Source organism: Gymnodraco acuticeps, unplaced genomic scaffold (assembly GCF_902827175.1).
Source record: "Gymnodraco acuticeps unplaced genomic scaffold, fGymAcu1.1, whole genome shotgun sequence".
NCBI classification, from domain to species: Eukaryota; Metazoa; Chordata; class Actinopteri; order Perciformes; family Bathydraconidae; genus Gymnodraco; species Gymnodraco acuticeps.
Genome location: NW_022991154.1, coordinates 8,724,263 through 8,750,203, shown reverse-complemented (window position 1 = coordinate 8,750,203; position 25,941 = coordinate 8,724,263). Strand labels below are relative to the sequence as shown.

General features: G+C 42.1%; 1 protein-coding gene across 1 annotated transcript; it reads left to right on the top strand.

The window, feature by feature from the left end:
• The first annotated feature begins 9,060 nt into the window (after positions 1-9,060).
• LOC117560569 lies at positions 9,061-25,338 on the top strand. The gene is made up of 5 exons (XM_034237494.1): positions 9,061-10,673; positions 11,790-11,977; positions 13,127-13,271; positions 19,604-19,909; positions 24,155-25,338. Exons 1-5 carry the CDS (start codon positions 9,099-9,101, stop codon positions 24,311-24,313), a joined length of 2,373 nt encoding a protein of 790 aa, XP_034093385.1. The 5' UTR covers positions 9,061-9,098; the 3' UTR covers positions 24,314-25,338.
• Positions 25,339-25,941: the final 603 nt, after the last annotated feature.

Genomic DNA, 25,941 nt, shown 5'->3' with positions numbered 1-25,941 from the left:
CCAAATTACGTGTGACGTCATTGCGGGCACAGCGCTCCAGCTGCACCGTTCAGGATCCCAGCATCTGCATGTAAACGCACGATGGCGCACACAGCAGCAAGCTCAGACAGCGATGACAGTTTAATTTTGAACGTGTCTGAGAGCTCATATGAGGCTGAAGGATCGGTTTATGTTGTATCTGTTAGAAGTTTAGGAATTAGGTGCGTCAATATGGGCGATCATACGGTCATGTAGCCAGTGGTGGAATGGGACTAAAAATCATCCCGGGACTCTCGACCGGCCAACTTCGGTACCGCTAGTAAGTTGTCAACGGGGGGATGTCAGGGGCGGCGGGTGCTGTAGATAGTAAATGTAAATATGTAAATATTTGTGTCACTGCATCCTGGTAAAATACAAATATAATGCAATGTCTGTGTCTTTGACATTAGCGCTGCCAGCCACCTGTGCCCTGTACTACGAAGCCAGTTCAACAGACCCTGGATATGTTTGAGTAACAAACTAACTAACAACAACAAACTAACAAACGAGATCTCGCTAAGCGGTCCTACGACGCTGGTTATCAACTCGATAAATCAAGCCAGGGTTTCTCTCACCAGCTGAGAGCGCGTTCACGTCTAAGACACGAGTGGATCTGACTTTAATTACATTTGACTCGAGAGTTTCGTCAACATAATGTGTTGCTTAAAATAATACTTCTGCATACAGTATGTGACACTGTAAGTGTTGCACGGCCAGATACGGCAGATAAGGAAATATATGATATATTATGATATTATATGATCGATGATCTGATTGATGATGTAATATGCGAGACGTCGGCGTCTTCTCTGCATAGGCCTACGGCAGTTTAAACTGTATTTCCTTTATCCTGTAATATGACTTGAGAGATTTAAACTCCGCACACTGAGTTGATCTATTTTCTATAGACGCTGGAGGCGGGCAGCGTCAGGTAAAAAAAGTTATTTAGCCTTCCCAAACCTGAGCCTCACGCACCGCCTATGGGGGATGTGCTAGTGACTTATCCGACCGGCCCACTTCGGTACCGGCCCATCGGGATTCGTCCCGATGGCCAGTCCGCGACTGCACCCAGCCCACGTAAACTGTCAACGGGGGGGAGCCTCGCTGCGGGGAAACGGTGGACCGAGTGTCCCGATCGGAGTGGGAATAATAATAATAATAATCCGTGCATTTTATCCATTAATTTCCCCAACATTGTGGTGAAAAAAACACACGTTTAATCCATGTTGGTGTATTACAACTACAAAAAGCATCGGTTTGTTTTCTCATCAGGAAATGCAGACCGGCACAAACAAACGATTTTTAATCATCATTCTCACGATCATTTAATGTATATTATATCGCCGAATTGACATGAAAGCACTAATAAATGTCGTTTCATCCACTTGAGTTTACAACTACAAAAGTAATCGATTTGTTTTGATATCACATCCTACGGGAGGAAATTCAGCAGCTCTCACTACCGATTTGTAATCCTAATGTAATCATCATCTTCACCACGATCATTTATGTTTATGTTCGCCGAATTGACATGAAAGCACTGACAAATATGAATATACTGTAGTCAACTTCATTAAAACGTTATTAACGTGCCTAAACTCAGTAATTCACCATTTCTACGCATGACAACACACTTTGTCCGTGTTTGGCTCTCTCGCCGCACAGTGAAGCGTTCCCGCATTGACGTCACTTCCGGCTTCCCCCAAAACTTCAAAATGAGTCGAAGGAATTTCCCCGCGATGTTCGAAATTATTGATATTTAACGGAACGGTATCGCTTTTTCTTTTTTAAACTGACGGTTCGAGATTACTAGTAGCCCAATATTTCATTGCACAACAGTTGTTGAGATGGTGTCACAGGCTCTTTAAGTCCCTCTCCCTTTGCCATCAATCCAAAATCAGCTGAGCTGCAACATAATACAGACGGGTAATAATCAACAGAATCACAAAGACATAATATGACTGCTAAAAACACTCACCAATCAGTTACGTTTTAGTTTACTGTTTAGAAGTCTCAAATATCCACTCTAAATCCAAATAAATAGCGATGTATCACAAAAATAGCTCTCTTCCTTATTATTGTGTAACGTTAACTATATTATACTAGCTTGAACTCCAAGATGGATATCCTCATTTCACCTGGTCACCACCTCCACCCACTACAATCACACGCCCCAATGTTATATTTAACTAATATGTAACTCCCTCCACCCCGGATAAAAGCACGTTAAGAAGCCCCTTTTCTCTAATTCCACAACGTTGGAGGAAATAACATTAGGAGAACGGATTAATAGGCTGTTTGTGGTTAACGTGTGTTGCTAACTTTATCCGGCATTCTAGCCTAATCTGTTATCTGTAAACGTTAAATATACTGATTGAAGGGATAATCCACTAACATCCTTTAATACACATGTGTAGTTAATTTGATTCAGATGTTCTGATAATATACGCAATATAAATCTTTAAACGTCTTCTTACCTTCAAAAGTCCATCACGAACGGTCTATTATGCTGCAACCATAGACTGCTAGCCGCAGATCCTCTCAATCGTTCCCCGGAAGTTAGCGGCAAGCTAACTTCCGGGGAACGATTGAGAGGCTCCACGATCCGCCATTGCTGTAAAAAACTGGTCCATTGGAGTGAACGGAGATGTCGCAACTCTTCTATTATATGGCTCTGGGTTACACCATAGACTGTATACACCCATACATCCACTATTACACCCATAGATATATAAACTCTAGATGGCTCATGGGAGATTTTCCAGCGTAGCTGACCGGCCGCCATCTTACCACAGTCAACAGTTACTCTGATTCGCGTTATGGTAGCTGTTGTAAGGTGAGTGATCTGCGCAAAAATACTGTTAACTCGCTGAAATCTTGACTGATTTACAAACGGTTTATTTTATTATAAACATTATTAGCATGGCTATGATACAGGATGCTTGGACATGTTGAAATTGCAGCTTTTCTTTGTGTATGTGGTTGTATTTATTAGCTGGCTAATAACAAGAGGCTGTGAGTGAGACCTAGTATTACAAAGTTGACCCAGCAACTTTACACCAGTGGGAGAGGCAGAACTGCTCTTTCTTTTCAACATAACTTAAGTTACACATGATTTATTCCAAGTGGTTTGGCTTGTTAAAAACATCTTGCATTATGATACAGGAATTTGCTGGCTTTGTGTTTACAGAAGTACCTGACTATGCCAGACTTTTGTGCATCCTACAGATGCTCCAATCGCAGCTGTCTGCAAAGAAGAACCCGTGGGATCACCTTTCACATGTAAGATATAACAATATTATGACTAAAATTAGGATAATCGTTAATTACTTAGTGGATGTATGTACATTACAAGTCCTGCTACACAGGATCAGTGGGGCTATGTGAGATAATAGTATTGCAAGATTGTTGTTGACCCAGCCTCTTTAGAATATGTTGCTACCATTTCTTTACACAATTATGTAATGTTTCTTTTGAACACCTTTTTTATTACTCTTAGTGTGGTTGTCTTATTCTTAAAGTATGTATGTATACATACATACATACATACATACATACATACATACATACATACATACATACATACATACATACCAGCGACGTGCAGTCAGGGGAGGCAGAGCCTCACCTGTCATACTCCAATGTAACAGAAAAACAACTAAAGAAAAACTAAATAGTAATAATAATAAAATGTCTCCACTGATCTGTGTTGTAAGTGTGATTTCTGTATGATTCCAATCGCTTTTTATAGTCAAAATCAGCAAATTGGCCGAGCTCCGCTACAACTACATGGGAGCGATGAGGACTGAGGCAGGGACGAGCTCTGCCTCACGTAAGCCCACAGTAACTGGCTGGAGCACTAATGTAGCGCGGGCACTTATTTTGTGAGCGCGCTCAAGCCAATTACTCTGGGGTGAGGTGAGGCACAGATGAGCTCTGCCTCACCTCAGATAAGTCACCCCACAGAAACTGGCTGGAAAGCGGGCCCTAAGCGCATGCCTGCACCATCTCACTGTATGTCACCAATGTAATGTTTGTAGATCCCTTTATTACATTTATCCTCGCCATCCATAGTCTCTAAATAACTTATTTCACGTATATATGATATTTAGGCTCGCTCGCTGGTCTCATCATACAACGGCAATGAGAAAAGCACCAGGAGAGGCAGCCATAACCTCTGCCGCACTGAAGGGGGCGAACGTGAGCCCACAGGTTCTTGTTGCTACTGTTATTCTACGCAGACGCAAACAACAAGCTAGACTTTTGAAACTACAGGAAGATAAGGAGGACTTTTACAAAAATGTAATGGAGATTGTTGTCCAGAAGGATAGCATGGACTTCATCTTCAAGTCAAGGTAAGACCACAATTGTAATGAACATGGGATCTTACTAAGAAAGAACAATCCAATATTTAGATTTTGGGTATCCTTTTGTTGAACAGTCTGTTTAAAAGGAATCGAAGCATCAGACTAAAAAAGCTTTTGAAAATAACCGAACATTTCGATTAAGGTCAAAATATAATATTTGTAAATCTGACTCTGAAAGAGTCAGTGCCTCATCAGCCATGAACCTCACCGCACGTCACTGATACATACATACATACCAAAAATATGATAATTTCGGTGTGTATTTTTGTCCTTACCCTTAATGTTAAAGGAAAGAAGGGAGGAAAATGTTGACAATAATTTATATATCTGGCTACCTTTCTCATGTTTTTAAGGTTTCCCAAAACCGAAGAGAGGAGGAGGCAGTGGGAACTCGCCCTAAGAAGGGACGGTTTTGTATTATGTATTTATTAAATCTTCATGTTCCATGAGACGCAGCACTATGTTCCCCACATATGTTTATGTTTGCTCAGTCTAATAAACCCATAACATGGTTGTGAAAGAATACCAAAGCTGAGGCTGGACGATGATTGATTGTTGGTGTGCCATGTCCATGTGTCACCGTGTGTCTTATTGGTTTTGTGTTATACTGTATTTTATTGTGTGCAGCTGGTCCTTATCTCCAAGACACATTTAAAACAAATAACCTTGAACCTTGAAGCCCCATCTCTCCCCACCTGCTCCTGCTTCCTACATCCCCTCCACACCACACCAAGTTGTTCTTCTTAATAATAATAATACATTTATTTTGGGGGGCCGCCTTTCATAACACCCAAGGACACCTTACAGGGGCATAGGGGCAATATAGGGAACAATTTAAACAGTGGATTTTGTGATATATCAGCCGGGGGGAGACAAGACAAACCACAAATGGACTACAGAAGGACACAAAAGGACACATGGTACAGTTTATATTATTCTTGGTCTTTTTTCAATAACATATTTCAAAGGTTCTGGATTTGTTTACAAATCTAGAAACTAAATACAAAACTAGGATGATATGAAGATCTCATGTCAAAAATAATTGTGATAAATTAGACAGAACTGGCCTGTCTGTGAGCACATTTTATGTTGGTTTGGTTCTTCTGATAAAGGTGTGAATATCTAAATAATATACCAACATATGCTATTGTCATTAGTTGTGTCCCTGTTCTTCAAGCTAAGGCATTGTTAAATTAACAACTCTTGGCTTACAGAGTGGTAACATGAGACCGATTTTTATATATAAAATATAAATGTATTTTAAATCAAATCAAATCAAGTTTTATTTGTAGAGCACATTTAAAAACAATTTTGGTCGAGCCAAAGTGCTGTACATGTAATTTAAACACATAAAAACACATTACATCACAATAAATCACAACAGATAAAAACAACACATGGAACAGTCAGGAGTCGTAACCCCACTCTAACTAGAAGGCCAGAGAGAAGTAGTGTGTCTTCAGTGTGGATTTAAAAGCCCCTAGGGTCTGGGCCGACCTCACATAGAGGGGAAGAGTGTTCCAGAGCCTGGGGCCAGCTGCTGCGAAGGCTCGGTGCCCTCGGGTTTTGAGCCTGGTCTTAGGCACTACCAGCAGCAGCTGGTCAGCAGATCTTAAAGCTCTGGCTGGGGTGTAGCGCTGGAGGAGTTCAGCTATATAGGCCGGAGCCAACCCATTTAGTGCTTTAAATACAAATAAAAGGATTTTAAAATCAATTCTGAACCTGACTGGAAGCCAGTGTAGTGAGGCCAGAATTGGGGTGATGTGGTCACGCTTTTTGTGGCCAGTCAGGAGACGTGCAGCTGCGTTTTGGACTAGCTGCAGGCGTTTAATTGATGCCTGGTCCATACCCACATACAGAGCGTTACAATAGTCCAGTCTTGAGGTCACAAAGGCGTTAATAACCCTTTCCAGGTCTTTAAAAGATAAATACGACTTGGTTTTGGCCAATAGTCTTATTTAAAAAAAGCAGGATTTTACTACAGTGCTGACCTGCTTGTCGAATTTAAAAGTGCTATTAAAGGTCACTCCAAGGTTCAAGACAGAGGGGAGGATGTTTTTACTTAGGGAGCCCAGAATATCAACCGGAGAGGCTAGAGGTTGGGGTCCAAAAAAGATTACCTCGGTCTTGCTCTCATTGAGGTTGAGGAAGTTTTTGCTCAGCCAGGATTTTAACTCTGTTAAGCAGTCCATCAACTGCTGTAGTGAGTTGACATTTGCTTTGAGAGGCAGATAGATCTGTACATCGTCCGCGTAGCAGTGGAAGGGGATATTGTGTTTCGTGAGGATTGAACCTAGGGGCAGTATGTACAGTAAAAAGAGGATGGGGCCCAGAATTGAGCCTTGGGGGACCCCACAGGTAAGAGGGGCTTTGGCAGAGGAGAAGGCACCTAGCTACACTAAAAAGCTACGGTCTGTCAGGTAAGACCTGAACCATGCAAGGGCAGAGCCTGTGATGCCTGCGGACTGTTCAAGCCGTGACAACAGGATGCTATGGTCCACAGTGTCACAGCTGTCAGGTCTAACAGCACTAAGACAGCTGGGCTGCCTGAGTCGGCGGCTAGGAGCAGATCATTAAAAACTCTTAAAAGGGCTGTTTCAGCATGGGTTTAAAGCCAGACTGAAACTTTTCATGGATGCCATGCATGGTTAAGAAAGACTGCAGCTGGGCGTAGACTACTCGCTCCAGGGCTTTTGATAAAAAAGGTAGCTGGGAAATGGGCCTAAAATTTGCGAGAATGGAGGGGTCAAGATTTTTCTTTTTAAGTAGTGGCTTGACCACGGCATGTTTGAAGGCAGCTGGGACACATCCTGAGCTAAGAGAGGTGTTTATAAGTAATAAAATACTTGCTCCAACTGATTCGAAGACGTCTCTGAGAAGGCGAGAGGGAATGCTGTCTGAGGTGCAGTTTGTCGGCCGCAGGTGCATGACTACATCCGAGAGAGAAGAGAGGGATACAGGCTCAAAGTGGTCGAGGACAGCAGGGCACAGAAAGGGAGCAGAATCTGGGGTAGCACTAGTGTGGGCTAGCCTAAGAGCAGATACTTTTTCAATAAAAAATGTAAGAAACTTATCACAGAGAGTAGTCGATGGCACAATTGGAGAAACATCACAGGGATTAATGATCGAGTCGAGGACATTAAAAAGAACCTGAGGTTTATGGCTGTTTTTGGAGATTAACAGAGAAATGTGCTGTGTTTTGGCTGCTTTGAATGCCGTCAACATTTTAATGTTATAATTTATTTATAATTTATTTTAAATATTAACAATATAATAAAATAAATGGAAATATATACTGGCAAAAATGTTATATAAATACCTTGTGTGTGTGTATAGCTATTGCTTTATCTGATTAATGTTATTTTCATATGAAAGTCCATGATTATAAGTATGCAGTATCATAACTACATCTTTGATGTTTATAAAAACCCAAACCGTTTGAAAATTGGTTGAAAATTGAGCAAGCTATGGTTATTTAAATAGTAAACCATAATGTTATGAATGAGAGAACTGCCTGTGGCAAGATGGCGGCCAAGTGGCAACGTCGGTCTCCATTGGCCAGCAGCGCGGGTGAGTCATATAGTGTTTATATATATCTATGGTTACACCACTAGACATACCAGAAGTTTGACTTAGCAGACATGATTCCCCATGTTAATGGAAATATTCAGAACTGCTATGTGTCTCTATTATCATTTGGTATTAAAAAATACTTGTTTAAGATTATGCCAATGTATTTCAGAGGCTGTTTAGAACATTATTACACATTTTTTCAACAACTTATATTCTTGGTACTGCATTTTTATGGTTACACCATTTAGACAATATTGCCCTTATTCTCTCAATATTATCTCAAAACGTAACAAAATCAGGTATTTCAAGATATGGGCCCAAAGAAAATGATATTTTAAAGTAAATTATAACTTTATTGTGAAATGTTCACATTTTTAAAGTTATTCAAACCTCAGGGACAGAAAAAAATGAGTGGCACGTCTTTCACCCAGCAGCAGTTTAATATGAGATAATAAGTTGGCTGCAGACTGTATATCAAGGTCATGTTTGCCCAGGGGAGGACCCAGTGCTCTTAGCTGTGAGCAGCCGTGATGGGATACTATATTAAGACGCTGCTAAAATAACTTAACATCAGCACAGGCAGACACAAACCATCAAAGGTAGCCTACTTTCCTCGTAGTTTGCAGTATTTAGCTACACAAGGTGAAGCTAGATATGTCATATCTGTGTGAGTTTGTATGTGCTGAAGCTTTGATTTGATATTCTCCCTCAGTGATGGCTGCGTGTATCTTTCTCTCCCTGCGTAGTCTGTTTTGAGGTAGGCCTATTAGATGGCAACTCTTGCTAAACACAGTTACCTAATTGATTGGCAAAATGAATTTGTTTCATTAATTTCTGATTATGCTTTCATAAACTCATCAAATGATGTATCAAACTGTAAGTTTAGTTACTGGGGGTCACTCTCCTGCAGTCCTGGTGTTCACCACATCAGTGTTCATGCTGCTGGTCCAATATGCAGTCCAATACTGCAGCCTTTTGACAGGGAGCGCGCTTCCAAATTTACCCTCCCGCTGCGCTCGCTCCCCTTGCCTTAAAAAACCTCGTGCACGGCTGAAGGTCACTTAAACACAAAAGGCTTTCAGCGCTGCGGTCCAATATAGCGCATGCGCGCTGCCGGAGGACTGCTTCGCAGACTGCAATATGGCGAGCATGCCTGCCAGCGGAGACACGGAGCAGGAGCAGATGAGCTGCCCCGAGAGGAGCAGGGAAGAGGAATATGAGGAGGAAGATAAAGATGAGATACAGGAGGTCCAGATCACCGGGGATGAAGAGGACGAGGATTCCGACAGAGATGGTGTGGAGCTGGAGTGGGAGTCTGGGGACACAGTGCTGCTGGACTCCAGCGGTTCTAGCGCGGAGATACAGGCAGTCGTTATGCGGAGTATGGACCGAGGAGAGGAGGAGGGGGAGGCGGACCCTTTCAGCAGCAGCATGCCCGCTGGGCTGGAGGCTCACCTAGAGGGAGACATTCAGCGGACAGAGCGGAACAGGCTGAGTGAGAACACGCGTCTGGCCACCCGGTATGCGGTGAGGATCTTTCGGGATTACCTGAGTGAGAAAGCCCAAAGTCCAGACTTTGAAACTCTGGATAAGGAGTCGCTGTGCGCGGTTCTGCGCTCCTTTTACGCGGGGGCGCGCTCCAAAAGTGGACAGTTGTACAGCAAGTCGTCCCTCATCAGCATCCGGAGCTCCCTGAACCGGTACCTGAACGAGCCACCCTACTGCCGCACATTGGACCTCACCAAGGACCCCGAGCTGCGCAGCGCCAACCTGACCCTGGCCGCGGTCATCCGGCGGCTGGAGGAGCAGGGCGCCGGTCCCGTGGTGCAGAAACAAGCCATCACGCGATCGGACCTGCGGAAACTGTACGACTCCTCCGTGTTCAACACCGACACACCTTTCGGGCTGCTCAACAAAGTCTGGTTCGAGACCTGCATGTATTTCTGCACCCGGGGCCGGGAGAACCAGCGGGAGTTGGAGGAGGACTCGTTCGGTCTGGCGGTGGATGAGGACGGGAGGAAGTTTGTGTATTTTAAAGCTCTCGGGCCGTACCACAAGTCCCGCTCCGCCGCCTGGACCAGGAAGCGTCCGGACTCAGACGAGGACACTCTGCCCCGGATGTACGAGACCGGCTCGGAGCAGTGTCCGTACGCCAGCTTCGTCCGGTACGTGTCTAAACGGAACCCGCTGTGCAGGGCGTACTTCCAGCGGCCCCGGGACCACTGCTGCGCGAGCGACATGACGTGGTATGAGAACAAAGCTATCGGTAAGAACTTGTTGGGCACAAGGATGCAGATGATGTCGCGCGCCGCCAAGCTCTCAAAGACCTACACCAACCACTGCATCGGCGCCGTCTCCATAGCAACGCTGAACAGCATCGTTGGCGCCACGAGCTCCAGGCCGACGACGACGCTTTACGTTGCCTCGGAAACGGTCAACGGTCACGCGCAGTCCGACATCCAGCTCGTGATCCCGTACCTCCGCCTGGTGACTGACGGTGAAGATGTGAAGCCGCTTAGTGGGGCAGGTGCAACGATAAACACATCAAACACGATGGATAGGGTCCGCGAGGAGGACTCGGGGGCTCCACACGCCAAGAGGCTGTGCGTGCGCCCCGGGACACGTGCGGAGACGCCGATGGAGAGGAATGAGAGCAAGTCGGATTCCCTTGATCCTCCGCAGCCCGGTGCGCGGTCCCCCTCGGCGCCCACACAGGTAACAGAGGACACGTGACCTCTCCCGCATCAGCACCACATGTCTCCTGTTTGTGTGCACATACTGTAGATTCTGTTTTTACAAACTGAGCTCATGACGTCCCCCCCCCCACGCGCACCCTCTGTTCAAGAGGACATGTTCTCTGTGAATTACGTGCACGTGTGTAATGAATGACAGTGTGCTCAACATGAAAGTGTTATAGAATAAGAGGGATCAAACAGCTTGGGCACTACTATTTGTTTCAGTTTGCGCATTGGCACAATGGTTGTGACCAGGGCAGGGGTGGAAGAATAATTGTTTTACTTCAGTAAAAGTACCAAAACCCAAATACAAAAATACTTCATGAAAAGTAAAAGTCCTTCATTCAAAATGTAGTAGCCTCTAAATATTGGTGTAGCCTATTTAAAGTCACATCTCTCACAATGCAGTGGAGCAACTTTCAGAGTTACTATTATATTATGAACCATTATTACTGATGTATCATTTAATTGATTTAAAGTAGAAATGAATAAACAAATTATATTTGTAAACTCTATTAAAAACTGTAATGTAATGTAAAAATATTATATATAAGTACAAAAGTTCCTCAAATGTTTACTTTAGTGCAGCATTTGAGTACAAACACTACATTCCACCACTGATCTGACCACAAGTGCTGGTGATGATTCCTGAATTTTAGAAGCGTCATATGGGAAAGTTTTGAAAAAAGTTCCTAAAATAATGAGCTCAAAAACACTTAAGCTTCCATAAAGCTCTCTTTGGGTTTGTCCCGGTTTGTCCCTACAGGTGATACCGCTCATTTTACAGAGACATTTGATCCATTGTTATTGATAACATTTCTCTAACTGCAGCATATCCTTATTGAAGTTGCACTAATCCACTGTATGTTGATATGTGCAGTCTTATGGAGTGACAGATGGATTAGTACTGACAGTCTGTAGAGAAGTGTGACGCTTTATTTACAGTATTTTCCAATACTTTGGTGTTATAATCTAAAGTGATGCCCTTACACCATACTGCTGCTGTTGGATGACTGTTCTAAAGTGAGTATGGATATCCGGTCCCTGTTGAAGTTTGACTACACTAATTTTACCCCACGTGTGCTTGGTGTCCCAGGACAGCCGTGGCAGCAGCAGCAGCAGCAGTGTGTGCAGTCAGCAGCGGCTCTCTGTGTCTCCTCTTGGCTCAGCCGGCATCCCCACAGCAGCCCAGCTCACCAAAACAAACGCACCTGTCCACATCGATGTGGGGGGACACATGTACACCAGCAGCCTGGCCACCCTTACAAAGTACCCTGGGTCACGGTGAGAACACCCATCCTCTACTGTTCACATAAGCTTATATCAAGGTGTTTGGTATTGTCACCATCATTTGTCCATTAATAAACATTCCTGTTATGCTGTGTTCTAAGACAAACCAAAAATAATAACACTCACTCACCCAATCCAAAAACTAGGGCGCTGAGCTTTGTCGTGCCATCAAGTTTAAAGTCTGGAACTGCTCCATACCATGAAATCTGAAAGCTAAATGACAGTGAGAGCACACTGGGGAATGTTCTGAGTATATTGAAACATTGTGTGTTTGACAACTGAAACACTACAATAGGAAACTTCATTTGAGTGTTGAGAACAAAACAAACCACTCACATTGTCTTAGTAGCTCTTGACATCATACTGGATGACATCACAGTTTGACTCTCACTTTTCAGATTTCTGGCTTGAGGGAGTAGCTCATATTTACAAGTTGTATTGATTCTTAGACTATAGATATTACATATAGGAAAGCATAAGATCTAAACATTAAGCTGCTGGCCACATATCTTAGGTCATCTGTGGCTAAAAGACATGAAAGGCTCCCCAACATTTGGTTAGTTTTCGCCCATGTTACCACAGCATGGTACGGCTCTACTGGATTCTGATTTCTTCAGAATTTCCTTTACGATAGAATCGCCTCAGTGTAGTTTAGGTGTGATGATTAGTGGTTTGGCAGAGCGACACTGCTTGGAACTTTTATGTAAATGTAAGACTAGCTGGATTCTCTCTTCTACAAAAATACAGTAAAATAAAAGCTCTGCAATTAGTCATTTGTAAGGCATCGTGTACGACCTCGATATTTTAGCTGGAAAACATTTGTTTTATATCTGGGATGAGAAAAGAAAAGAAAACGCAATTGCTATTGACGGTAGTTGCTAATTAAAAACATTGGGTGTGTAACTGAGGTCTTGTTGCGTGCTAGCTCAAATTCTCTCTGACCAATCAGGGATCTGCAGTTCTTTTCACTTAGCCATTTAAAATCCACTCAGCTCATTTGCAACATCAGCAGATGTGTTACTTAAAAAGGTACTATCCACAGTGGAAAAACCAAAAGAGCAAGCCAAGTGGAGAGGATGGGTACCGTGTAGTGGACACACCTTTGGAAGAAGAGTTCTCCGTTTCATCTGTTTCTTCTGGCAGGATCGGGCGTCTGTTTGATGGCACGGAGCCCATAGTGTTGGACAGTCTGAAGCAGCACTACTTCATCGACCGGGACGGCCCCATGTTCCGCTTCATCCTCAACTTCCTCCGGACCGCAAAACTCTTCATCCCTGATGACTTCAAAGTGAGTGTCTGTCTAGAACTGTGATCAGGTACTACCACAGTTTATCACCGCAGTGTCTGAACAGGGAGACCAAGAGACTGAGGTGTCCAGACAGGAGGAAGAGTTAACTATGGTCAAACGTTAAGAGGAGTTACAGAAACCTTCCTAAGAGTGTATGATGTTGTAGTTACCACAATGGCTCAGAACTTTTCAGGCATCCTGTCTATCACAATGTTGTAATGTCGGTCACTGAACAGGGCACAGCACTTTGAACTAAGAAGCATGCTTTTGTTGGATGTAAGTCGTATGATTTCCTTACTGTAGTTCCTTTCAATATGGGATGGAATGAAATGAAAATGGACAATTTTGAATCATCATTTTATCGTCACACAAGTGCAAAGTTAAATTTAGTGCACTTAACCCATGCTAGTTACTGTAGGTGCAGTGAGCAGCTATTATATACAGAGCGCCCTGGAAGCAGTGTGGGGGTCCGGTCAGGGACTTCAACCAACGACACTCCCAATGCCAAGCCAAGCATGCACTAAGATCCAACAGCTCACAACAAAGTCAAGACCAGAGCCTATCTGGCTTTAGGCTTAATTTGATCACAAATGATGAACTATGCTCATTATGTTCATTATTATTATCATTACTATGCTATTACCCAAAGCTCCTTTGGGTAAACTGACGGCAAATGAGCTGGGGCTCAGTCCCTGCTGCAGCGGACGCAGGTTCAAATCCGGCCTGCAGCCCCGTTACCCTTCATCCTCTCTATCGTTACATATTAAAGGCTGAACTGGACTTTAAAATGGTCTATTTGATTAACAGTCACATTTGGTAATTATTATGATCAAAATATTGAACCCTAAAATATAATGAAAAGGGTTAATTATGACCGTGTCCTTTCTCATTTACGATGATGAATACTCAGTTAAATGTATTGTTTAGATTAGCAATTTCGAAAAACAGACAGGAGTACCAGCAGGAAGCTTATCAATGAGTATTAGTGGGCAGAGAGTGTGAAAATGGCAGCCACAGACTGTTTTTGTCCGAGCATTTGATTTATTGGTTGCTGTCAGTGTAAAGAGGCAAGGCAAGGCAAGTTTATTTATATAGCACCTTTAGATTTACAAAAATGAAAGACATTCAGACAAAGGCATTTAAAAACAGTAAAAGATAATAAAAGAAACATTAAAATAAAAAATACATGAATAAAAAGTGCATGAATAAAAAGTTACAGTACAGTTTAAGATATGAATAGTTCACACAGAAGTTCCACTTTACTGATGAACACAACTGCTCAGTTTCAATTAAAAGCAGCGACAAAAAGATAAGTCTTCAGCCTGGATTTAAAAGTAGTCAGAGTTGCAGCGGACCTTCAGGTTTCTGGGAGTTTGTTCCAGATATTTGGAGCATAATAACTGAACGCTGCTTTACCATGTTTAGTTCTGACTCTGGGGACAGAAAGCTGACCAGTCCCTGAAGACCTGAGAGATCTGGATGGTTCATAATTTAGCAGGAGGTCAGAAATGTATTTTGGGCCTAAACCATTCAAAGCTTTATAAACCAGCAGCAGTATTTTGAAATATATTCTTTGACACACAGGAAGCCAGTGTAAAGACTTCAGAACAGGAGTGATGTGATCCACTTTCTTAGTGTTAGTGAGGACTCGAGCAGCAGCGTTCTGAATCAGCTGCAGCTTCCTAATAGATTTTTTAGTGAGACCTGTAAAGACACCATTGCAGTAGTCCAGTCTACTGAAGATAAAAGCATGGACAAGTTTTTCCAAATCCTGCTGTGACATTAGTCTTTTAATCCTAGATATATTCTTTAGGTGATAGTAGGCTGATTTAGTAACAGTTTTAATGTGACTGTTGAAACTCAGGTCAGAGTCCATGACTACACCTAGATTTCTGGCTTTATCTGTTGTTTTGAACATTGCAGGCTGAAGCTCAGCGCTAACTTTCATACGTTCTGCCTTGGCAGTGGCGTTTCTATATGTGCAAAAGTGGTGGGGCACAAAAAACTTAGATAAGCTTCTGCAGAGAGGTTCATGGCTGGTGAGGCACTGGCACTGACTCTTCAGGTTTACAAATATTATATTTTGACCTAAATCAAAATATAATATTATTTTCAAAAGCTTTTTTTGTCTGATGCTTCAATTAATTTTAACAGACAGTTCAACAGAAGGATACCCAAAAAAAATAATTGTATCATTTAAATATTGAATTGTTCTCTCTTAGTAAGATCCCATTTTCAATAAAATTGCGATCTTACCTTGACTTGAAGATGAAGTCCATTTGCCTATCCTTCTGGACAAAAATCTCTATTACTTTTTTGTAAAAGTCCTCCCTATCTTCTTGTAGTTTCAAAAGTCTATCATAAATCTAATTGATAGATTTATGATTCGAAAATGATAAAAGTAGGATATTATCCGGCTGAACAAAACGTGCATTTATCTAACAGGTACGTTTCCCACAGATCTTATTTTGAGCTATTTTCTAAAATCCCATGGAGAAATCTCATTGCTTTTTTGTGGAGGGAAGCCATGCGCAGCTTACTTCCTGGTTTTAGGACACGTCTCTCTCCTCCTCTTCACACACCACACTTTTCGCGGCACACGTACTTACAGCCAATCAGCTCTGAATTATGTGAGATGATGTATGGTGGGGATGGCAGCTCTATGCCTCTATGGTCATTATTTTTTGCCACACACATTAAATAGGAAAATACTCTGAGCATGCGCAGTGTAGTTTTTACAGTCACCGTTCACTTAGACAGTGAGAGGGAGGGGCATGATCGGGTTTTGTCCCACATGGCTCTAAACAGCTCAATAGGCACACACTGTAGACACTAATTAGAAGAACACATACTAAAACAGCAATGTACAGACGAATCAGATGATTAAACATGATCTTAAAATATATTTTAATTTATTTTTTGCATTTTGTTGTAATCATTATTTTAATACTTTCTGCTGACACTAGGTGGGGATGTGCCCCACCTGCCCCTAATGACCAGTCGCCACTGTGCCTTGGCTCCAAAGACCATTACCTCAGTTTTGTCTTTGTTTAATTGGAGAAAGTTCTGACACATCCAGTCATTGATTTGTTCAATGCACTTACTCAGTGTTTTAACTGGAAAATAGTCTCCTGGTGAAATGGTTATGTAAATGTATGTGTCATCCGCATAGCTATGGTAACTTATTTTGTTGTTTTTCATTATCTGAGCCAGTGGTAGCATGTAGATGTTAAAGAGAAGAGGCCCCAAGATGGAGCCTTGAGGAACCCCACATGTCATATTTGTCAACTCAGATTTGTATTTACCTATAGAAACAAAGTTGTTTCTGTCCTTTAAGTAGGATTCAAACCAATTTAGAACTGTTTCCGAAAGTTCCACCCAGTTTTCTAGTCGGTCTAGTAATATGTTGTGGTCAACAGTGTCAAACGCAGCACTGATATCTAATAATACTAACACTGAAGTTTTGCCACTGTGTTTAAGTGGATGTCATTGAAGACCTTTACAAGAGCAGTCTCAGTGCTGTGGTTTGGACGAAAGCCTGACTGGAACACATCAAAACAGCTATTTAAATGCAAGAAATTACTCAACTGTTGAAAGACTACTTTTTCAATGATTTTACCTAGAAATGGGAGGTTTGATATGGGCCTGTAATTGTTCATTACTGAAGCATCTAGATTATGATTTTTTAAGAGCGGTTTAATGACTGCAGTTTTCAGGGTCTGTGGAAAAACACCTGAGTGAAGAGACTTGTTTACTATATGAAGTAGATCTGAGGCCATGCAAGGAAAAACATTTTTGAAAAACCCTGTTGGAATAATATCAAGGCAGCAGGAGGAGGATTTCAGAAGTTGTATAATGTCCTCTAAGTTTTTATCATTAATCCGATGGAATTGTGTCATGGTGTTTGAATTGATTTTAAGTGGGCACAGAGACAAAACATTTGCTGTACCTGATGCAGAGGCAAGAAGAAGGAGACAAATTCATTGCACGCCCTGGTGGATAGAAATTCAGAGGCTACTGACACTGGGGTGTTAGTTAGTCTGTCGACGGTAGCGAACAAGGCACGTGCGTTGTTTTTGTTTTTGGCAATGATATCAGAGAAGAAAGACTGTCGGGAAAATTTCAATTCCAAATTATAAAGGCCAAGTCTCTCTTTATAGATTTCAAAGTGCACCTGGAGATTTGTTTTTCGCCACCTGCGTTCAGCTTTTCGACACTCTTTTTTCTCTGTTCTCACGGTCATGGCCTTTCTCCATGGAGATATTTTCTTGCCAGACACTTCCTTTACCTTAGTTGGAGCAATGGCATCTATAACATTTTTTATTTTTGAATTAAAATGACCTACTAGCTCATTTACTGAGATGTTAGCAGGGGCAAGTGTGGAAGAAAAATTCTGAGTAAACATTTCCCTAGTGTTTTCAGTTAAATATCGCTTTGTGGTTACCTCTTTTTGAACATTTTTGTGAACAGAAATAGAGCTCTCAAAGAAAACACAGGAATGATCAGAGAGTGCAACATCAGTCACCACAACCTCAGAGATATTCAGACCCTTTGAGATAATTAAGTCCAGAGTGTGCCCCTTATTGTGCGTGCATGGGCTCTGTCACATGCTGAGTCAGTCCATAGCTATCAAGAACACAAAACAGTTATTTTGCCCCTCTGTCCTGGGGGTTGTCAACATGGATGTTAAAATCACCAACAATGACTAGACGGTCAAAGTCAATACACACTATAGACAGCAGTTCAGTAAAGTCATCAAAAAAGCTTGCACAGTATTTGGGTGGTCTATAGATATTTAGGAACAGAGCTCGAGAGGAGCATTTCAGCTGAAGGGCCACATATTCAAAAGAATCAAAGTTTCCATACGATGTCTTCCTGCATTGAAGGGAATCATTGAACAGAATAGCAACTCCACCCCCTTTCTTAAGCATTCTTTCCTGACTCATAAAACTAAAGTTGGGAGGGGTTGATTCGATAAGAACAGCTGCACTGTTATTTTGTTCAATCCAAGTTTCCGTTAAAAACATAAAATCGAGATTGTGCTCAGTGATAAAATCATTGATAAAAAATGTTTTTCCTGCCAAAGACCTAACATTTAATAAAGCTAGTTTAAGTTTGTTAAACACACTATCAGTCATGTTTTTTGTAACAAGCTGTGGCTGACATGGAATCACTTCTAAATTTGATAAACTCACACAAACCTTTGAGCGTTCCTGTTTCTAAGCTGATTCACCGCTCTTAATCTATTACCTATCAACACAGATATCTGCAAAGCTACTGGCAGGCAGGGCCCCGGCATGTCCTGGAAAGAGTTGAGAGTGCCATACGCCCTTGAGCCTGGACCCAGCATATATCAGTCAGTGTTTGCGTTTTTTACACACACATCCTTATCAGGCTTCGGAGACAGCAGTCTTGAAGGGGGGGAGGACGTTTTGGTCCGGATGATTGTGGTAGGCATGGTGACGGGGGTGTTGGTGCGCATCCAGGGGGAGGAGGTAGTTGACGTAGGCACGGTGACGGAGACGGGGGAGGTGGTGCGCGTCTCTGCTTCGGTGATTTTGATGGGCGTCGTTAAGGAGCGGGGGTAAAGGACATGCTGCCAGCCCTGCGTATCACCTTAGTTTGGTTATTGAACTCCAGGAAGGAATCGGTGCCAACCCTCTGTATCTCCTTCATGTGTTCAGCGATCTCCAGGAGGGTGGGCGAGGGTGAACGGAGAGTAGAGAGAGCTGTGGGGTGAAGGAAGAGTATCCTCAGAGGTGATAGGGGGGGTGAAGGGCGGTGGAGACTCCTCCATTTGTCTCCCATAATCAAGACATTCCTCAGGCGGGTGCAGTGATAGATTTTCAAGGTTTTCTGAGCGATGTGTTGTGTCTTTCTCTAGTTTTGATTCCTCTTGTTGCTTGTCCTTGGCAGAGGGAACAGATTGATGACGCAGGCAGTTGAATATGTTAGAGATAAACAATTTCACTCCTGACTTGTTCAGGCAAACTCCATTTGCCTTACAAAGATGACCAATTTTTTTTAAATATGAAACAAAATTTTCGAAAATGTATTACCCACTGTACACTGAAAAACGTTTTGCTGCTGCCCCCCTTCGCAGCATAATATTGTTAGCTTCCTTTGGGTAACACTGCCTATAGAGTTGTACATCAAACAACTTTAAAACACCCAAACTATTCTTCTAATGTATGTTTGTGGGCTTGTGCTTCTTTGTTGTTTGTTTATCTCCTAGCTTTTTTTCTTTCTTTGTTACCTCCGTATGTGTGTATATCTCTCAGCTTGTCTTCACCTATTGTATATGTGTTTTCTGTGTGTGTGTGTGTCTGCAGGAATACTCACTGCTGTATGAAGAGGCCAGCTTCTTCCAGCTGACTCCTCTGCAGGCTGCTCTGGAGCGCTGGAGGATGGAGCAGGACTGTGCAGGTGTGTCCCCGCAGTGTGAGTGTGTGGTGATTCATGTGGCTCCAGAGCTCGGTGAGAGGATCAGCGTGAGTGCCCGCCGGGCCACCATCGAAGAGGTCTTTCCTGAAGTCAGAGACGCCATGTCCAGTTCCGGAAACACCAGCTGGAGCCAGGAGTCCACACACATCGCTCGCTTCCCACTCAACGGATACTGCCAACTCAACTCTGTCCAGGTACTGGCTTAGTTTCTTTGTGGGTTTTCTTTTACTTTCTGTGAGCATACAACAACAATAACTGATATTATAGGCCCTGCTTTAAAAAATGTGCTTTTGGCTCTCACCAGCGTGACCATTTATAAAACTACAATAGTGATAAATAACAAAAGCAACCATGGATGAATTTTGTCATGTATATATCAAGAATAAGATTAATTTCCAAGTTACTGTGGAACATGTAACTGATGATCTTTCGCATGCACTGTAACTCCATAAAGATTTCCAATTATTAAACAGAAAACATAAATGATTTAAACAGTCTGAGAAACTTACTTATATGCCAATTTTTTAATAGTCATGACCGTACTATTAACTATTTATTGATAATATCCAATAATGTAAGCTATTTTACATTCAGGATTTCTCATGTGCATCTAGTTTTACCAGCCATACATTGAAATTGTTTTCATAACTCTATTGTAGCACTGTGGAGCTGTATAATCTTGTCTCTCCATTAGCCCGTTCCTTTCCCGGAAAGGACAAATCAAACTGTAGGGACTTTTACGTACATCAATGGACAATTTAGTTCTCAGCTGGAAAGGGAGGGGTATTCACTTGTTTGCAATCTACAACCTCAACACTAGATGGCACTATATGTAAATACTACACACTGCTCTCTTAATTATTTGTTTCTATAAAATACATTACGTCTTGATTTGAAAAAAAACGATTGTACATTTTACTTCTCATCTCTCAAATAATGAACAACGACTTTACTGAGTCACATTCGTTTTTTTACATTTGTTATGTTGCAGCCCTTTGCTAGAATTAATCAATCTATACTCAAAAACGCATATTGACAAAGCAAAACAATGTAATACATTTGGTATATATATTCTAAGGAACACTGAAACATCATATCGACATAAGCATGAACTACTTAATTGAAGCACCTTACCAGTGATGATAGCCTCCAGTCTGGATTCCATTCGTCTCTGCAGATCGTCTCCAGCTTTGTCACATTGAATCGGTTTTTCATTAATTAAATTACAGATCAATATTCAGTCAAAAAGCCGTGAATGAAAACGTTGACAATGAGCCGATGAATTTCAAAAGTGGAGATGAATTGACACATTTCATTGCTGTATGTCTGTGTCGCTTTGTCTCAAGGGAAATACCAGTGAGACAGAGAGAGCCAGAGAAGCTCCTTAGGGCAGACTGAGATAATGTCACCATGCTGTACCCTTCAGTAGGGAGGGGAGGGAGAGACACACTAATGGACTGCTCCTGAATGTTGGTGTTTCAGGCCACAGGCTGGTGGATTTTACCCAGATAGCATGAAGAGTGACCCTCTTTCTCAGCTATGATCAACACATTTAAACACACACACACACACACACACACATCAATGCAGGCGTCACCAGGTTACACATTAATCATAGAATGTTTTTCTTCTTTTGCATTTACACTGACCACATGTAACTGGCAATATCATTTTAGGGTATCACATTTCCTCTTCTGGAGTAAATGTATTAATTTGACTGTCCACCAGTTGAAGACACTTTAAGAATGAAATACAAATGAAGAAAACATTTTGATCAATTTCTACAATGTGCAAAGCTCTCAGAAATGGTTGGAAGTGAGAATACACAACCAAATAGCCTACCAAAGAACAAGCTATTTGTTTTGCTGCTTTTCATTCCTGTATTTGGTGGTGTTTCCTATCTTTGTTTCATTGTCTGTAGGCTATGTATGTTTATCCCCTGCCTTTATCCATTTACACCAACTAGCTCACAGCTTAGAAGGTATTCATCTTAATAAATAAGGACGCTGACAACATAAAAGTAAAAGTTCTCTTTCAGGACTCAAATTGACTAGAGTTGATGAGCTCTATTCTGGTGCAGGGGCAACAATCTGTTAAAGGGGCCATATTTGTATTTGGTGTCTCTACTGTGACATGTTGACATTCTTTAATGTTCAAAAAGCTCTTTATTTCTCTCGTACTACCTGTGCTGCAGCACCTCTTTTCACCCTCTGTCTGAAACCAAAGCTCAGTCTGCTCTGACTGGTTAACTGGTCAGCTATGTTGTGATTGGTCGACCACTTCTTGGTGAGAAACACCCCCTTTCTCAATGTCGAGTATACCTGCTGCAGAGCCACTATTTCAAGTATACTACGTCATCGAGTGTTAAATGCCCAGCATTCGGCGCCACTCGATGACGTACTATATGAAATAGTGGCTCTGCAGCAGCTCTAGTCGACATTGAGAAACGGCCCTCAAACAAGCCTGTCTGGTTCCTCAGGCTCTCTGCATCAGCTGTGTTAAGAGATGAGCTCCTTTTCACTTCTGAATATGCATAAAGCAAAGTCATGAACACCTTCTTCTTCTTCTTCAGATGATACAGTTAATACAGAGGTTCAGAGAGCCGAAAGGACATCATCTCACCTGTAGATATGTTTCTGGTGCCATACTCTCTCTTCAGAAGACAATAACTTGTATCTTGGAGAAGAATGTTTTTTGTGCTTCGGATGAGTAAAGTAGAAGGTCAATACTTTGTCAATGTGGAGATAGCTTCCCATTAACCTGTTTGAGATCTCTTACCTAAGCTTTGTGTTTCGGTTCATTGCTCCAAGAGTTTCTATCACAAAGAAGTACATGAACACCAATCACATCATTAAAAAGGCAGCGCTAAGACTGCTCCTTTTTCACTTTTATGAAGCAATCTTGTTACAGATGGGCATCTGTTTAATGCCCGTTATATAGTGACGCCTGTTAGCGCTTTGGTAAACTGCATGCTGACACAGGCTTACACTTTGATGTACTATATGCGCAGATGCTGAAGGGTACATGTGATGGAGTTGTGAGTTACTGAAATAAAGCTGCAGACTGAAACAAATCCCTCATCTACTAAAGAGTTCAGACGGTCAAACTAAGAAGAAACGTACTCAGTGACACAAACGCCTCCAACATCATTGGCTGTGACCATGCCTCATTGCCTCAGTTGATTCAACTAGCAACTGCCGTGGCATCATTTCGATAATCTGCTGCAATGTTACCAGAGTTGCATTCATTTTTCCGCCAATATCTTGTATTTATGATGGGAGAGTGGCACCACTGCGCAAAGTCTTCTTCAGCACATCACAAAGATCCTCAATGGAGCTGAGGTCTGGACTCTGTGGTGGCCAATCCATGTGTGTAAAGGATGTCTCACGCTGTGTGAGCCCGATGAATCCTGGCATTGTCAACGATGAATATGCCCGTGCCAATCAGGGAAGAAAAACTCCATTGATGGAAAGACAGGAGAGGTTTCTCAATACTCTAATTTCCCCTCCTCGACTCCCCTCCTCGACTCCTATCCTCGAGACTTAGTCCCGCCCACAGGAGAGCGGAGGACTGAGGAGGGGAACCGAGGAGAGAGGAGGACTGAGGAGGGGAACCGAGGAGAGAGGAGGGGAAGCAGCAGGCGGTTAGAGAAATGAGAACTCCTCTCCTCTGAGCGGTCATTTTAAAGAGACGTCCATTAATGATGACAGGAGGCACAGCAGCCCTCTGTCTGATGGACAGATGTGTTCATGACCACTTATATATTTACTTTGAATTCATTCACTGTACGGTATAATGAGACAACAATTCAATTCAATTCAAAACCTTTATTTATACAGATAAAACCCATTGAGATCATAGACCTCTTTTACAATGGTGACCTGCTTCAATTAGTTCCAAACATTAATACAAACATGACAGAAAACAAAGGACATTATATGATACTACAGTTTGTATACTAGTAACAGGCTACAGATGCGGACATATACACACACATTTATATAAATATATACCATTTCAGAATCAAACAAGTATGAGAGCACTCTCATAATAACGTAACACTATCAGAGACTGGATATATCCCCCCCCTCTCTCTGGTCGCTGAAATGGGGAATTGAAATTACGGGCCAAAAGTTGTATTTACAAGTAGGCCTATTAAAAGTAAGCAGAGGACACTAAACCAACTGAGACCCGTCTGTCCGCCGCATCTACGCACTGTACCACACACACCTACACACACCTAGCTCCTAAAGCATAATAAGGCTACAGCTGTTGTGTATTTTATTAAGCACTAAATGGTCTTAGAAAAATATCGACTCTTTGTTTGTAGATACTACTAAACTACAGCATACAAATACAGAGAGTAATGTAGGCGGGTCATTCTACAGAAAAGGTGGATGAAGTGTGTAAATGTGCTGCTCTGCTTTGTGTGCCTGCAGGTGTTGGAGCGGTTGCAGCAGAGAGGGTTCTGGATCACAGGGTCATGTGGCGGTGGAGTGGACTCATCCCAGTTTAGTGAATACATTCTACGGAGGGAGGGCCAAGGGAGCCGACGCCCCCCCAACCTCATACAAATAAAACATGAACTCACAGACTGAGTAAGAAACTCCAGCAACTGTTTATCACAGCAAGAGCCGATTCACTTCAGCATGACAGAAAAAAAAACACTCTGAAAACAGGCTGTATGGGTGACTGAGATGCAAGTCTTTTTTGATACTACTTAGCACATGAATTAGACGGTAGTATTATTACAGTATAAAATAGATTCATCGGTGCAGGGGAACAGGGGGAAAGGTGACGTATAGCATTAGCATTTATATTGAAATGAAATGGAGGCTAGCACTGTAGATTATATATTTGATGTCATTTTATATTGTGATATAGTATATTTCCAGGGAATCAAATTGAAAAAACATTGATAGATAACAATGAGAGGCTCATGACTGTTTTTGTTTTATCCATCAAATAAATACCTGAAAATCAGGGCACTTCATCACATTGATGCAAAAAACATGTACATTGGTCCTGCTATAGAACAGTCCTGCTCAGAGATTTAGACATCGCCCACATTTTCCCCAGCAGTTGTTAAAGATAGACCTATCAAGTTCAAAATAGAAAGTACAGTATGTATATTAACTGTGATTTGGACCAAACCTATTCCTATTGTCCATGGTCTCAGACCACGTGCTGAACACACATGCACTTTCACATCATGCTTATGTTTACAGCATGATGAAAAAATACACTCTTTGGAAATGACTGGTGGCTACAGCTCATCAAATTAGTGCATGTTTTTTTAGGGCTTATAACGCATTAAAGAGGCCCGCTTATTTTTCCGGTTCCCTGCCGAAACGCCTAGATTTGACTCGTTTATTTCCGTATTATAATGACATCACTAAGATACTCCCGTCTCTATTGGCTAGTGCTCTAACACACTGTACATGGTAAGCTAAAGGGCTGGATGTTTTCGAAACATCTCTAAGCGGTTGACCAATCACAAGAGAGCTGGCCAGTTAACCAATCAGAGCAGGCTGGGCTCTGGTTTCAGACAGAGGGTGAAAAGAGGTGCTGCAGCACAGGCAGTATGAGAAAAATAAAGCGCTTTTTGAACGTTGAAGCATCGAAACATTAGAGCAGTGGTTCTCAAACTTTTTCTGTCAGGAGAAAAAAAAAAGTCGGGCCCCCCCAACACAAATAGTCAGGCTCAGTGGCGGCGCCAGAGATTTATTTTGGGGGTGCTGTGGGGTAGCTTGACGTTTCATAGAGGGTGCTCAAACATTTATGGTTTCCCATTAATGTACCGGGCGCTACAGTGGAATGTTCTACTGCAACACTCCCCACACATATACACAGTGTACCCGCGACTGTTACCATGAAGGCTCGATAATCAGCTCACGGCATATAGGTGTAAGCAGGGGTAAAGTACTATTTTTATAGGTGGTGTGTGGACCTCACATAGGGGGGTCTGGGGGCAAGCTCCCCCGGGAAGATTTTTAAATATTGAAGTTAAAAGCATCAATCTGGTGCACTTTGAGAGCAAAATGAAGAGATCTATGGATACATCTCTCAACACCCATTTGAAACAGAATTGTAAACAGATTTACTTTTTCTTTATGGATATTTTACAAATCACTCCCCTTTTAAACTGTATTCTTTTTTTAATATATAGTATTTCATACCTGTTTTTAATGTATTCTCTTATTTTATAACTATAATGATCATATAA